The sequence below is a fragment of the Crotalus tigris genome, unplaced genomic scaffold, assembly GCF_016545835.1.
Source record: "Crotalus tigris isolate CLP2741 ecotype Arizona unplaced genomic scaffold, ASM1654583v1 scf7180000024153.1733885, whole genome shotgun sequence".
Lineage (NCBI taxonomy): Eukaryota > Metazoa > Chordata > Lepidosauria > Squamata > Viperidae > Crotalus > Crotalus tigris.
This window is the reverse complement of record NW_024100414.1, coordinates 36,146-49,549: the sequence shown is the minus strand read 5'-3', so window position 1 is coordinate 49,549 and position 13,404 is coordinate 36,146. Positions and strand designations below refer to the sequence as shown.

Here is a 13,404-nt window from a genome sequence, read left to right as displayed (position 1 = left end):
GACCATGACTTAACAGCTGGAGATTGTTTAAAGGCAGCTGGGCAAGGCATGCAGCCTTTAGCCAAACAGACAGGCAACTAGCAAGGTTTCCATCCGTGCCTGCCGCAAACACGCATGTGTGTGTGTGTTGGAAACTCACTTCTGGAAAGCAGAATTGCTGAAGAGAACAACTCGGGGAGATCAGATTGCATCTTCCAATATTTGAGGGGCTACCACAGAGAGGAGGGGCTGAGTTAGAACAATTTATCGGCTTAACAGCTGGCTTCCAGAAGTTGTGGGTGTTCCATCACTGGAGGTTTCCAAGAAGAGACAGGACAGCCATTTGCCCGGAATGATATAGGTCTTCTGCTTGAGCAGGGGGTTGGACTAGATGACCCCCCTCGCAAGATCCCTTCCAACTCTGTTACTATTATTTTCCCCCGACCCCCCAAAGCATCTGAAGGCAGGAGAAGACTGAATTCCAAATAGGTATTTTTCAGCGTGCAGGGGAACAAATGTAAGAAAGGTTTACAGCCCTTAAAGCAGCTTGTTTTTGTTTTTTTTCCTCCCCCCCTAGAATTGTGCACCCATTGACCTCCATGTAAATTTGGGGAAAGAGGTGGCTGTGTGAAACGTGGCAAATCAGTGCTACATTCACAAGCCTGGGAAACAAGATGGGACCGCTTTAAGCACGGTAGACAGGAATTGTGTTTCAGACCTGGAAAAGACGCAGCTGCTTTAAAGAGTTGCAAACAGATACTGAATTTGTGATTACAGGAAAGGCAATGGCCGTTTTAAAGAGTTGCGGTAGGTACATTTTGGCATCCGGTGGAGTTTGTAGTGCAAAGAACAGGGCTGTGCCTGTTGTGAAGCCACCCACTTAAGCTCGGAGCTCCCAGATGTCAGGCACATCCTGGCCTATAGTCTGGTTCAAGCATGGCATCTGTTCCCATTTATTGACCGTGTTTCTCTTCTCTGTTTTTTTGATAGACTCTCAGCGCTCTCATCTCTCTTCATTCACCATGAAGCTGAAGGACAAGTTCCACTCCCCCAAAATAAAAAGGACACCCTCTAAGAAAGGAAAGCAGCCTGACCTAGTGGTGAAATCCCCCGAGAAGGTTGTGAACAAGGTAAACTGGCGGGTTGATTGAGGCGTGCCTGGTTAAGGACAGGTAAGCCTCCACTTAACGACCATTGTTGAGTCTGGAATTACACAGGTTTATCTGAGCCCTCAGCGATTCTCAGAAAGAGTACTAACGTCCAGACGAACTACAAGGAATACACATCCTTCCATTTTCCACCATAAAGTCAGAACTGAAGAAGCTTCTCGGGTGAGTAGCAAAAGGTCTTCCAAGAAAAACAAAGAACGCCCAGTTGCCTCCTGAAAAAAAAAAAAAAGCACCTTTGGGGCTTACACCTTAGTAGCGGATGTTGAATGCAAGCTCATATCCAGGAAGCTTCTTCAGGACTGGCTGAATGGTGGAGGATGGAAGGATTTATATCCCTTGCAGTCACCTGGTCATTAGTACTCTCTCTGAGAGCCATTGAGGCCACCTAGAGGTTTATCTGTGCCCTCGGGGGCACCTGAATAGCGCAAATGGGTGTGGAGCCTTCTTGGAACTGCTGGAAAGACTTGTGTTGTAAACGGGAGATAGTTGGTGTCGTATTCCCCCCCCTCCCCGTTGAGAGAGGGCTGTTTAATCTGATTGTAGGTGGACCTCTTTGACCTCTCTTTCAAACCAGCAGTCCTCTCTATCCAGAAAGAGTTTCTAGAAGTAGCTTTACATCTGAAACAGAAAATTTGGGGGTACGGTGAGCCCAGAGCTGCTGGGTTTCAGGAATCTCAAAACCTGTTGAGAATTATATTTTATGGGTTCAGAATGGAACACTTTGGATTTAGAACAATTTGACTTCAAAATGAATAGATAGAATGGATGGATGGATGGGTAGGTGGATGGATGGATGGATATATAAAATGAATGGATAGATGGATCAATGATGGATGAGTGGGTGGGTGGATGGATGGGTAGATGGATGGATGGATATATATAAAATGAATGTGTAGATGGACCAATGATATGATGGATGGGTGGATAGATAAATAGATGACTAGATATAAAATGAATGGGTAGATGGATTAATGATTGGATGGATGGATGGATCAATAGATACATAAAATGAATGGGTAGATGGATCAGTGATAGGATGGATGGATGGATTGACAGATATAATGACTCGGTGGATGAATAGATAAACAGAACGATTGGGTAGGTAGATGGATGGATAAACAGAATGAATGGATGCAGGGAAAATGATTTGCATATTCGTACCATTCGATAGGAACCTGGGTAAAAAATGCTCTTTCTGTCTCAGAACTTGAGTTGGCTGGAAGAGAAAGAGAAGGATGTAGTGAGCGCCCTGCGTTACTTTAAGACCATCGTGGACAAAATGGCAATTGATAACAAGGTGCTGGAGATGTTGCCAGGATCTGCCAGCAAAGTTCTGGAAGCCATCTTGCCTCTGGTTCAGACGGACCCACGGATTCAGCAGAGGTGAGTTGTGACGCGACGTGTTGAGTAGTTGGATTGAGAGTTTGGTACTAAGTGGGTAGTCCTTTCCCCCCCAAAGTCTGCAACAGAGATTGGGGTGCTCATTGTATAGGTTGCTCATTGTGTAAGTAGGCACACTGGCTGAAGAATTCTGGGAGTTGAAGTCCACAAGTCATCAAAGGGCCAAGTTTGAAGACCCCTGAGCTAGCTCATCACTCTTAGGTTTCCTTGTAGCTACTCACCCAAGGACTAGCCAGGCCCAATCCTGCTTAGCTAAAGATCAGCCAAGGTTGGGGCGTCATCTCCTCCATGTAGTTTTCTGTCAGAAATATGGAAGTAGTTCATTGTTACCTTCTTTGGAGGTATTTTTTCAACTTCCTAGTCCAACCCCAAAATTTCCTGATGGTCTCCCATCCAGGGATTGACCCTACTTCCTGAGATCAGCTGAATGCTGCCCTCTGCTGTTGCCGCCTTGCCTTGCATGCCAGTGTATAAATTCAGACAGTTGACACCCATTAAAATTAGAAGGTGTTACAAATGCAGGTATACAAATGCATGGATAGTTGATCTGGGACCAATTAGAGTTACTTTTGGGGATAATCTGGGATTGAAGCTGCGGTAAATCTTCTAAGAGTTGGATTTACAACAGCACTTTGTTAACAGAGGGTGTGGGAATTTAAATCTGGTCTTTCTTTTATTATTATTTTACTACTTTCAACTTTTATATCGTATTTTTATTGTTGTTGTTTTCCCCCATTTTGTTATGAATACAATATATAGATGACCGGTGAACAATTTATAAACAAATTTAATAGTTTAGTAGTTTAAAATTCTTTGTGGCCTTTTTTTTTTTTTGCAAGGGTGGGAAACTTTTACATCAATCAGCATTCAACTAGGGAGGATGCTAGATGTATCTGTGTTAGTCTTTTTTTTCTAAGACACCTTAATGGATCTTTGTTGCATTATTTTCTTCTTTTTGTTTTCATTTTTGTTAAAAATATGTTGGTGTTTTGCATTTTAACTTTCTTTGAACAAACTAAATGTTATGCAGAAGGAGAGGGGGAGAAATAGAAATATAGAGAGATAGAGAGAGAGAGATAAGAAAGAGGGAGCAAGAGAGAGAGAGAGAACAAAATAATAGAGAGAGAAAAAGAGAGTTGATACAGAGATAGAAATAAAGATAGATAGATAGATGATAGAGAGAGATATAAGAAAGGGAGCGAGAGACAGAGAAAACAAGATAATAGAGAAAAAGAGAGAGTTGATACAGAGATAGAGAGATAGAGGGGGGGGGAGAGAGAGAGAGAGGGAACTACCTGTATAAAGGAATTAATATTTAGCAGCAATGCATGGCTAATTTCTGACCCTTAATAACTTAAGCCAAGTCTCTCCACCACTTCTTACGTCTAACTTCTTCTTCTTCTTTCACTTCCGCAGTTCTGCCATCACTTCCTGTTACAGCCGAGTGTATCAGAGCTTGGGAAATTTGATTCGGTGGTCTGATCAGGTGATGCTTGAAGGCATCAACTCTGAAGACAAAGAGGTGGTGAACACAGTCAGGGGGGTTATCAAGGCAGTTCTGGATGGAGTTAAGGTATGGGCTTTGCTCGGGGTGTTCCCTGAACCCCTTGTATTGTTAGTCCTCCAGCAGGCCGAGAAGAGTGACAAAAGTAATGAAGGGTTTGAAGGCTAAATTGTATGAAGAATGTTGAGGGAACTAGGTGTCTCTAGCCTAACGAAGAGAAGGAGTAGGGGGTGACATGATAGCATCTTCCAATACTTGAGGGGCTGTCACAGAGAAAGGGGGGAGGACTGACTTCTTCTCCAAAGTCCCTGAAGCTAGGACAAGAAGCAACGGATGGAAACTCATCAAGGAGAGAAGCAACCTGGAACTAAGGAGTCATTTCCTGACGGTGAGAACAATCAATCAGTGGAATGGCTTGCCTCGAGAAGTTGTGGGTTCTCCAACACTGGACGTTTTTAAGAAGAGACTGGACAACCATTTGTCTGAAATGGTATGAGGTCTCCTGCTTGAGCAGGCGGCTGGACTAAGATGATCTCCAGCCCTATGAATCTTGATTCTAATCCACTGCTTTCCAAGAACACTGGAGCAGCTTCCATCAATTCTGTCCAACATGAGAAAGGATGGTGGTGGTGGTGGTTCAAAGCCACCAGCTTCCCTGCTCCAAAGTGAAGGAGGTGCTAATTTCTCAAAACTCATCCTGGCAAGAATGAGATTGGGATGTCATGAAAGCCACCAATCACCCCGATTAGTGATTTACGCACAACTGTCTATTGTCTTACTGCTATGGAGGCGACTTTTGGAATGAAACCTTCTCCGTTAGACTGGCCCATCCTATGAGCTGGGAGGTGCATTAATGTTTGTGTTGAACTTCTTATTGATGGTGGGAGTTGATCGATGGTAGGGTGTGAGGAAGCCTAATGTACAGGCAGACAGTTTGGTTTCAGGGACTAGCACTGATGATGTTACCTAGTTGGGTATTGAAACGTCTGCAAGAAAACCACCAAGCTCAGAGAGCATCCAGGACCCCACATCCTCCTCCTCCTCTTCCTCCTCCTCTTCCACCTCCACCACCACTCCACAAACCCCACTTCCTTCTAGCACTGGTGATGTTGCAAGCCAGGAATGGCAAGATGAGAAGAAACCACGTTTGCAATTCTAGCTAGTCCACAGCACAGAAGCTGTGATTTGAAGGTCACCATCAAGGTTCCATCATGCCAGGATGCTCAGGGATTGCAGCCTATTGTTGCGCCTGATTGTAGTCACTAAACCAGTAGGAGGTGGCGTGCCTTTCCTAAATTTTCCCTTAGCTGATTTTGGGGTGGGCCCTTGTTTAAATAGGGAATAAATAAATGAGTTTTGAAGGAGAGAGAGAGAGAGAGAAGAAATGAAGGTGTTTTTTGGGCAATAAGATGAATGCAAAAAATGCGTAATTTTTTGTTTGTGTGTCTCTGTTGTGTTCTGTTGCTAATCAGGAGCTGGTGAAACTCACAATTGAGAAGCAGGAACACCCATCTCCCACCAGCCCAGTCAAGCCCACCTTACCTGTGTCTACAGCAGACAGGTGAGTAACCATTTCCGATGAAGGTTAAGATGGGTTAACTCTTGCGGCCCCTGTGTGATTGACAGCTCAAATGGAAGTGATGCAGAAAGAAAAGGAATCTCTTCCCACTGGACAAAAAGTTTAGAGGGATTTCTTTCCAAGAGTTGGGGATGCTGTGATCCTGGAGAACCACATACGGCTTGGAGCTCCAGTAATATAACTTCCTCGTGGCTGGTTTCACATCCTCTATCTCTCCATTTATATCATCTCTCTGTCTATGTCTGTCTGTATTCCTGCCTATCTTGTCTACTTAATCTATTATCCATCCATCTAATTATTATCCAGTTATCCATCCATGTATTCATGTCTTCTGTCTATCCATCCGTCCATCCATCCACCCATCTTTATTTATTTATCTATCCATGTCTTCTAGCTCTCTCTTTCTCTTCTATCTCTCCACCCACCCATCCACCCATCCATCATCTATCTATCCATCTGTATTTCCTCTCCATCCATCCTTCCATATATCATGTCCTCTGTTGCATGCTCTCTCTTCTGTCTCTCCATCCTTCCATCCATGCCTTCTAGTGTGCGCTCTCTCTCTCTCTTTTGTCTCTCTCTCTCTCCATCCATCCATCCATCATCTAACCATGTATCCATGTCTTCTAAGTGTGTGCGCTCTCTTCTATTTCTACATCCATCCATGTCATCTAGCTGTCACCAACTATCTATCCATTCTTTTCTCTCTCTCTCTCTCTCTCTCTCTCTCTCTCTCTCTCTCTCTCTCTCTCTCTCTCTCTCTCTTCCCCCCTGCAATGCTTCAGCTGTGATGATGCAGCCTCCTCGGTGTTTGTGACCCACGGTTCTCCCCTCTCCAGCCAGCTGGAGCTTCCCTTAACGGATCGTGAGATGGAGATTCTCAGCAAGACGGCCGGGATGACGCCGAGCACAGAAGGGTTGCCAGATGCCCCAGATGAGGAGATCGCCCCACCGAAGCCCCCCCGTCCTTGCATCCGGGTCCCCGAAAACAGGTAAAGGCACCTCTAAGAGGTCAAACACTGCCCTTACGCAGTCCTCAACTTACAACTGTTCGTTTAGTGACGAAGTTGCACCGCCACTGGAAAAAAGCGACTTACGCCCATTTTTCACACTTACGGCCGCTGCAGCCGCCTCTCCACGATCACGTGAACAAAATTGGGAGGCTTGGCAATTGGCATGTACTTAGGGTGGTTGCCTTGTCCTGGGGCCACGTGATTCCCCTTTGGCGACCTCTTGACAACCACAGCCAATCGGGAAGCCGGATCCGCTTAACGACCGTGTTACTAACTTTACAACTGCAGGGATTCTCTTAACCCCTGTGGTAAGAAAGGTCGTAAATTGGAGGGCAAACTCGCTTAACAACCTGCCTTGATTAGCGACGAAAATGTGATTGTAAGTCGACAGCGTACATGTCATTGTAACTGATTCCCCAGCACCGTTCTGTCTCTGTTTCAAGTTTTTCTTCGCCTTATTGCAGCCTTCCGCCAGCCTTGCCTCCCAAGAAGCGTCAGTCGGCACCATCTCCTACACGCGTGGCTATCGTGGCCCCCATGAGCCGAACGACCAGTGGCTCCAGTTTGCCCATTGGAATCAACAAACAGGTAAATTACCAGCCGTATCCACCCAGGAGCTATCGGGATAGGATGGTGTGTCCATTTCAGATCCCTCTCCTTAGTACAGGCAATCCTTGACTTGCAGTTCGTTTAGTGACTGTTCGAAGTTGCAGAAAGGGACTATTTTTCCAGGCTTACGACCGTTGCAGCCTCCCCGTGGCCACGTCATCAAAATTCAGAGGCTTGTCAACTGACTCGTATTTATGACGATTGCAGTGTCACATGACCCTCTTCTGGCAAGTAAATGGGGAAGCCAGAGGGACTTCCCACCTGTGTGTCTAACTTAACTTTGGTGTTTGACTTAACAACTCTGGTGAAATGGGGCAAAACTCACTTATCAACTGTCTTGCTTAGCAACAGAAATTTTGAGCTCAATTGTCATCGTAAGTCAAGGACTACCTGTACAGAATCCAGGGGCCAAACTTGGAGATACGTACAAATTGAAGGTCACCTCCAACTGCCTGTAATTCCAAAAATCACAAGTTCCTTTCTGGATTCAGACATTTAAAATGTACCTCTTTGTTGCCCCGTTCCTAAAGAGAAGAACGAAGCGTGTCGTCAGAATATCCACCCTGTTTCATTCCAAGATCGGTTGTGTAAAAGAGGTGGACTTTACCTGTATCTCTTCTCCTTCTGACCCGCAGGAATTTGAAAACGATGGCTACCCCCAGCGGAGGTTGTCGGGGGGCAGCCAGTCCTACGGAGGGGAATCTCCTCGCCTCTCGCCGTACAGCAGCATGGGGAAATTGAGCAAATCGGATGAGCAACTGTCCTCGTTGGACTGCGACAGTGGGCAGTGCTCGCACAACACAAGCTGTGAAACGTTAGGTGAGGAGATGAGGTGTCTCTGCCAGCGGGCTCTGAAAGACCGGGTCCACGTGTGAAGGTTCGGTTAAGCTGATTGATTGCCAAACAGTTTGTGCCCAAGAATCACAGCACCTGGTTAGAGTTAGATGAGGATCCACAGAATTCAAGGGAAGTTAGTTCACTTGTGACTACAAAAGGATTCTAGGCTGATTCCTCTTTTTGACTCCACCTCTAGGTTCTTCCGCTCCTTCATGCAAGCTACGCCGCCCAAACTCTACACAAATACGGTTTCCAAACCGCCGGAAGTAAACGTGACCCTCCCCTCTGCATTAGTCAATCCCTTTCCTCCACACCAAATAAAGTCCAGGGTTTCCAGCTCTGTGGTTCTGTTCTTCATATCATTTTTTCCTCTCTCTCTCTTTCCTGTAGATCATTATGATCCTGATTACGAGTTCTTGCAGCAGGATCTCTCAAACACGGACCAGATCCCCCAGCCGGGACTCGGCGTGCTCAGCCCTTTGCCGGAAGGCCTGCGGGAATCTGCCTCTCCATTCCTCGGACAATCTTTCCAGCTTCCGGAGAATTGTATCTCCTCAACTGCTGCGCCGGATCTGCGTGAGATCCCGCCAGCTCTTCCAGAGAAGAAAAGGAGAGGAACGGCGGCTTCTGCTTTTGACGTCTCCGGTTGTCGGGTCCTCCTGGAGAGGCACCCTTCGCAGTACGACAACATTTCCGAGGAGGACTTAAGCGTCCCGCCGCTGTTGCCCTGGGTCTTCACCCCTTTTGCGGCTGTTCTGCCCTATCAGCCTGGGAAGACCGCGCCCCCTGTTGAATTCCTGCCTGATTTCTCCAGTCCCAACGTGCCCAGAGAATCCGAAGAACCCCCACCGCTGCCGGAGAAGAAGAACAAACACAGTAAGTACTCCCTTGATCTTTTTTCTTTAAAACGTAATTTTATTTAAAAGGTTCAGAAAGAAAGATTAACAGCTCGGAGGAAGTAATAGCTAGGGTAAAGAAAAGAGAAGAAAAGAGAAAAGACAAAGTATAGGAAAAGAAGAAAATATAAAGAAATACCTTCTGATTTTCTTCCTTTCTCTTTTCTTTCTTTCCTTTCCTTCCTTTCCTTCTTTTTTCTTCCTTCCATCCCTCCTTCTTTTCCTTTCCTTCCCTTTTTCCTTCTTTTCTCCCTTTTCTTCCTTCTGTCTTTTCTTCTTTTTCTTTCTTTCTTCCTTTCTTCCTTCTTCCTTTCTTCCTTCCTTCTGTTTTTTTCTTTATTTTTTTTCTTTTAAAAATCACAACAGGAGAACTTTCTCAGCCCTGCAAAATGTCTTTCTTTCTTTCTTTCTTTCTTTCTTTCTTTCTTTCTTTCTTTCTTTCTTTCTCTTTCTTTCTTTCTCTTTCTTTCTTTCTTTCTTTCTTTCTTTCTTTCTTTCTTTCTTTCTTTCTTTCTTTCTTTCTTTCTTTCTTTCTTTCCCATTTCACCACCCAAGCATCTCTGGCTTATTAAATAAGCAGCTTATAGCAGTCATAGGTACAGCTATAAATTAAATTCTTACTCCACGGTTGCAGCATGACTTACTTTTTTCTACCGGCTATTGTTTTTCCTCAAAATTTCATTTTTATTTTTTGTTTGGTATGAAAAAAGCTACAAGGAGTTTCCAGTCGGTACTAAACTTAGATAACTCGCCACGCTGAGTCTCTCTTCTACTTTCCACCATCGGACAGCAGGTTTTTCAAAGCCCCAAACTTCCTGCCTGTTGCATGTCTCCAAACCACAACAGGGGAACTTCCCCTACCCCTGCAAAATTAAACTAATGTATGATTCACCAAGATCTGAGTGAGTATCTAAATGCTGACAGGCGTAAAACCAGTGGTTGGCTTTTAAAGAATTTCCCTCTCAAGAAACATGATTGTATGATTACTAAGGACATTTAAAGAAACAAAAACAAAATGTTGGTTTAACATCACTTTCTGCACATTTTCGGTTCCCAAATTCGCTTCTCCCCTTCCTGCCTAGCTGCTGGTTTAATCACATGGCGACTCTCACTTCATCCTGGTTTGTTTAGATGCTTGCTCAGCACTTTGTGGATAATCACACCAAAAAAAAAAAAAGGGGGAACAGGAAAATGTGTGCATCTCTTTTTAGAAGTCCGGACGAGAATTTTGTCCTCTGGGTTAAGAGTTGAGCAATTGAGAGATATTTACATTGGGTTAGTTGTGTTTGATTTGCGTTTATTATTATTATTTACTTTGGCTCTTGGTTTGATTTGGGCTTCAGGCAGAAGAAGACCCCAACCACTCTCTACCAATGGAAGCTCAGAGTAGTGGTGCTCTCTGAATCTGGTTGTTTTCTGGAAGACGTTTCATGACCCAACTAGGTAACATCATCAGGACTAGAAGGGAGTGAGATTTGCTGTCTGTTGTATATAAACAGTGTTGGTGGGAGTGATCTTTTGTTGTTCCTTGATTAGGCTGTTTATTGTTAGCTTCTTTATCTGAGTTGGTAGTTCCTTGATTGGCATATGGTTTACTTCTTGATTGTTGGCCTAACGTTAACCTTGGTGTTCATCTCTGCTCATTTGGATGTTGATTTGCTGATAAGACACTTTGATCTTTTTGTTTCCTTTTTGGCTTTTTGATTGTCTCTTTTGAAGGGTGTCTAGAAGTTGTTTATCTCTGTCTGTGCCTGTTGAAGGCTGGTTTGCCTGAGTGTTAAGCTTCCAGGAACTCCATAGTGATTTTGGACGTGACTTGGTCTAGGACAGTAGTTCTCAATCTGTGGTCCACAGGCCCCTTGGGGGGGGGGTGTGATGTCATCATATAGAGGGTCCATGAAGGCTTGAAGAAATGTTACGGAGTCTTGGGGATCCATAGCCCTGGTCCATAGCCCCAAAAGGTATTTAAAAGGAGGGGTCCGAGGTGAAGAGAAGGTTGAGAACCCCTGGACTAGAAGATCTCCACAGTTTTCCAGTTTGAAATAGGCTTCAACCTTCAAGGTTTTCTTCTTAATTTCACATCGGTCTCCTGTGGCTCTCTGAATCCATCCAGCCTAACAGGAGACAGGAAGAGCGAGAGATGGTTCCTCCGAGCATCCCACCAAGAAGGTGACCTCCACATGTCCATTGTCTCTTCCAGTGTTGGCCTACATGCAGTTTGTAGAAGACTACTCCGAACCTCAGCCTTCCATGTTCTACCAAACCCCGCAGAACGAACACATCTACCAGCAGAAGAACAAGCATCTCATGGAGGTCTATGGCTTCAACGACTCCTTCAGCAGCGCAGACTCTGGCCAGGATCTGCCCCCCCCACCGGCTCTCCCCCCCAAACAGAGACAACTGGTAAGTCCTATTTATTTATGGTTCTGCTCCATCTTGGTTGAGTTCCTTCTTGCCCATCCTCAGAAAATGAGATAGGGAGTTTTTTTGTTTGTGGTTCACATTCCAGTGTGATTATTTTGAGTTTGGGACTTTGTTTTGGGAGGGCGGGGCGAGTTCTGTTTTATTATGCTTTATTTATTTATTTTTAAAACACGTTTTATTAATTTTCCAATTTTACAAAGCTCCAAGTGTTAAGGAAGCAACATGGTGATTGGGTAGCCCATAATCAAACAACAAGCTCTTTCATGCATATGTCAGGTTACATCATCAAAAGCTTCCTCTGTATTTCCCTTAGTTATTGTATCACATTCAGATTAATACATTGCTAATTATAACTCAGTCAGTTAAGACATGTATCAATATTTTTTTTAACTTATACGCCTTCATGTCCTGTTTTTTGAATTTTACCTAATTTCAATTACAGTATTCCCGTTAGCTTAATGTCCATAGTCTTTAGGTTCCGGGTAGCCCAAAGATCCCTTAGTTGATTACAAAATAATTGTCATATCTAAAATACATTTATTATTTACTCAGATGAATTCTTACTTTATCTCACAAACATATTCTATTTCTCATCCGAATACCTCATCACTTACTAATAAAATACAAGAAGCAACGGATGGAAATTAATCAAGGAGAGAAGCAACCTAGAACGAAGGAGAAACTTCCTGACAGTTAGAACAATTAACCAGTGGAACAGCCTGCCTCCAGAAGCGGTGGATGCTCCAACACTGGAAGTTTTTAAGAAGAGACTGGACAGCCATTTGTCCAAAATGGTGTAGGGTTTCCTGCCTGAGCAGGAGGTTGGACTAGATGACCTCCAAGGTCCCTTCCAATTCTGTTATTGTGTTATTCTGTTACTAATCAAGGAGAGAAGCAACTTAGAACTAAGGAGAAACTTCCTGACAGTGAGAACAATTAACCAGTGGAACAACCTGCCTCCAGAAGCGGTGAATGCTCCAACACTGGAAGTTTTAAAGAAGAGACTGGACAGCCATTTGTCCGAAATGGTATAGGGTTACCTGCCTGAGCAGGGGGTTGGACTAGATGACCTCCAGGGTCCCTTCCAACTTCATCATCATCATCATCATCATTATCATTATTATTATTCTAGTGACTATTTTTTATTTCCCTTATACATCTAAATCCTAAATATTAAATCAATTAGTATCTTTTATTATGCTTTATTGTATTGAATGTTCATAGCCCATCCCCAGCTGGTGCCTTCTTCCAGGTTTCACCTCCATAACTGACACAGAACGTAGAATAATAGGGCCGGAAGGGACTTTGAAGGTCTTCTAGTCCAATCCATGCAAAAGGCCATTATGGACAAAGGACTGTCCAGTCTCTTCTTGAACCCCACCCCCAACTTCCAGAGGGAAGCTGCAAGCGGAGATTAAACCCAGTTGCGATTCAAATGGTAACACAAAGAACCCTGAAGACATCAAGCCAGGGAGAACCAACAATTCACAGGTCCCAGGAGATCCCCTTGAAATGCTTCTGAACCCAGAGAAGTCAAGCTTGATTCTACAAAATGAAACAAGCAAGCTTTGGGGGGTGGCAAAAGCACCAGAATGTAATTACCCGGGGTGGTGGTGGTGGGTGATATTCTGTGACTCAGTTTCCCCAGCGATGTGCTCTTGCAGTGAAGCATTGTGTTCCTCTGTTTCTTTTCTCGCCTTCTAAGGACTGCCTGCAACTTCCCCTGCTTCCCTTTTCTCTTTTATTCCATTTGGGGGTTATTTTTTTTCTTTGTTTGTTTCTTTTTTTCTGATTTCAATCCTTTTTTTTCCCCCCTTTTTTTTTCGGGAAAGAAAACCAGATCCTTAGCCGTTTCCCTTTCCTCTCTCGCCACGGTTTTTTTTCCAGAAAGCAAATATTAAACAATCCGCCTCTTTGCCGGAGTTTGCCGGTTTCCGACTGTCGGACGTACAGGTAGCCCTTGACTTGCGAAACCAAAATTGTGAGCAAGGTT

At 44.3% G+C, this 13,404-nt stretch overlaps 1 protein-coding gene across 5 annotated transcripts in view; it reads left to right on the top strand.

The window, feature by feature from the left end:
• RAPGEF1 (Rap guanine nucleotide exchange factor 1) overlaps window positions 1–13,404 on the top strand; it is a 42,954-nt gene that overhangs the window by 17,471 nt on the left and 12,079 nt on the right. For all 5 annotated transcript variants that reach the window (XM_039322952.1, XM_039322951.1, XM_039322950.1 and 2 more), the window contains exons 2-10: window positions 970–1,109; window positions 2,353–2,531; window positions 3,966–4,122; window positions 5,526–5,614; window positions 6,472–6,624; window positions 7,110–7,233; window positions 7,890–8,073; window positions 8,482–8,967; window positions 11,188–11,390. In XM_039322952.1, coding sequence (XP_039178886.1) covers window positions 970–1,109; window positions 2,353–2,531; window positions 3,966–4,122; window positions 5,526–5,614; window positions 6,472–6,624; window positions 7,110–7,233; window positions 7,890–8,073; window positions 8,482–8,967; window positions 11,188–11,390 — 1,715 coding nt within the window. The remainder of the gene's footprint in view (window positions 1–969; window positions 1,110–2,352; window positions 2,532–3,965; window positions 4,123–5,525; window positions 5,615–6,471; window positions 6,625–7,109; window positions 7,234–7,889; window positions 8,074–8,481; window positions 8,968–11,187; window positions 11,391–13,404) is intronic.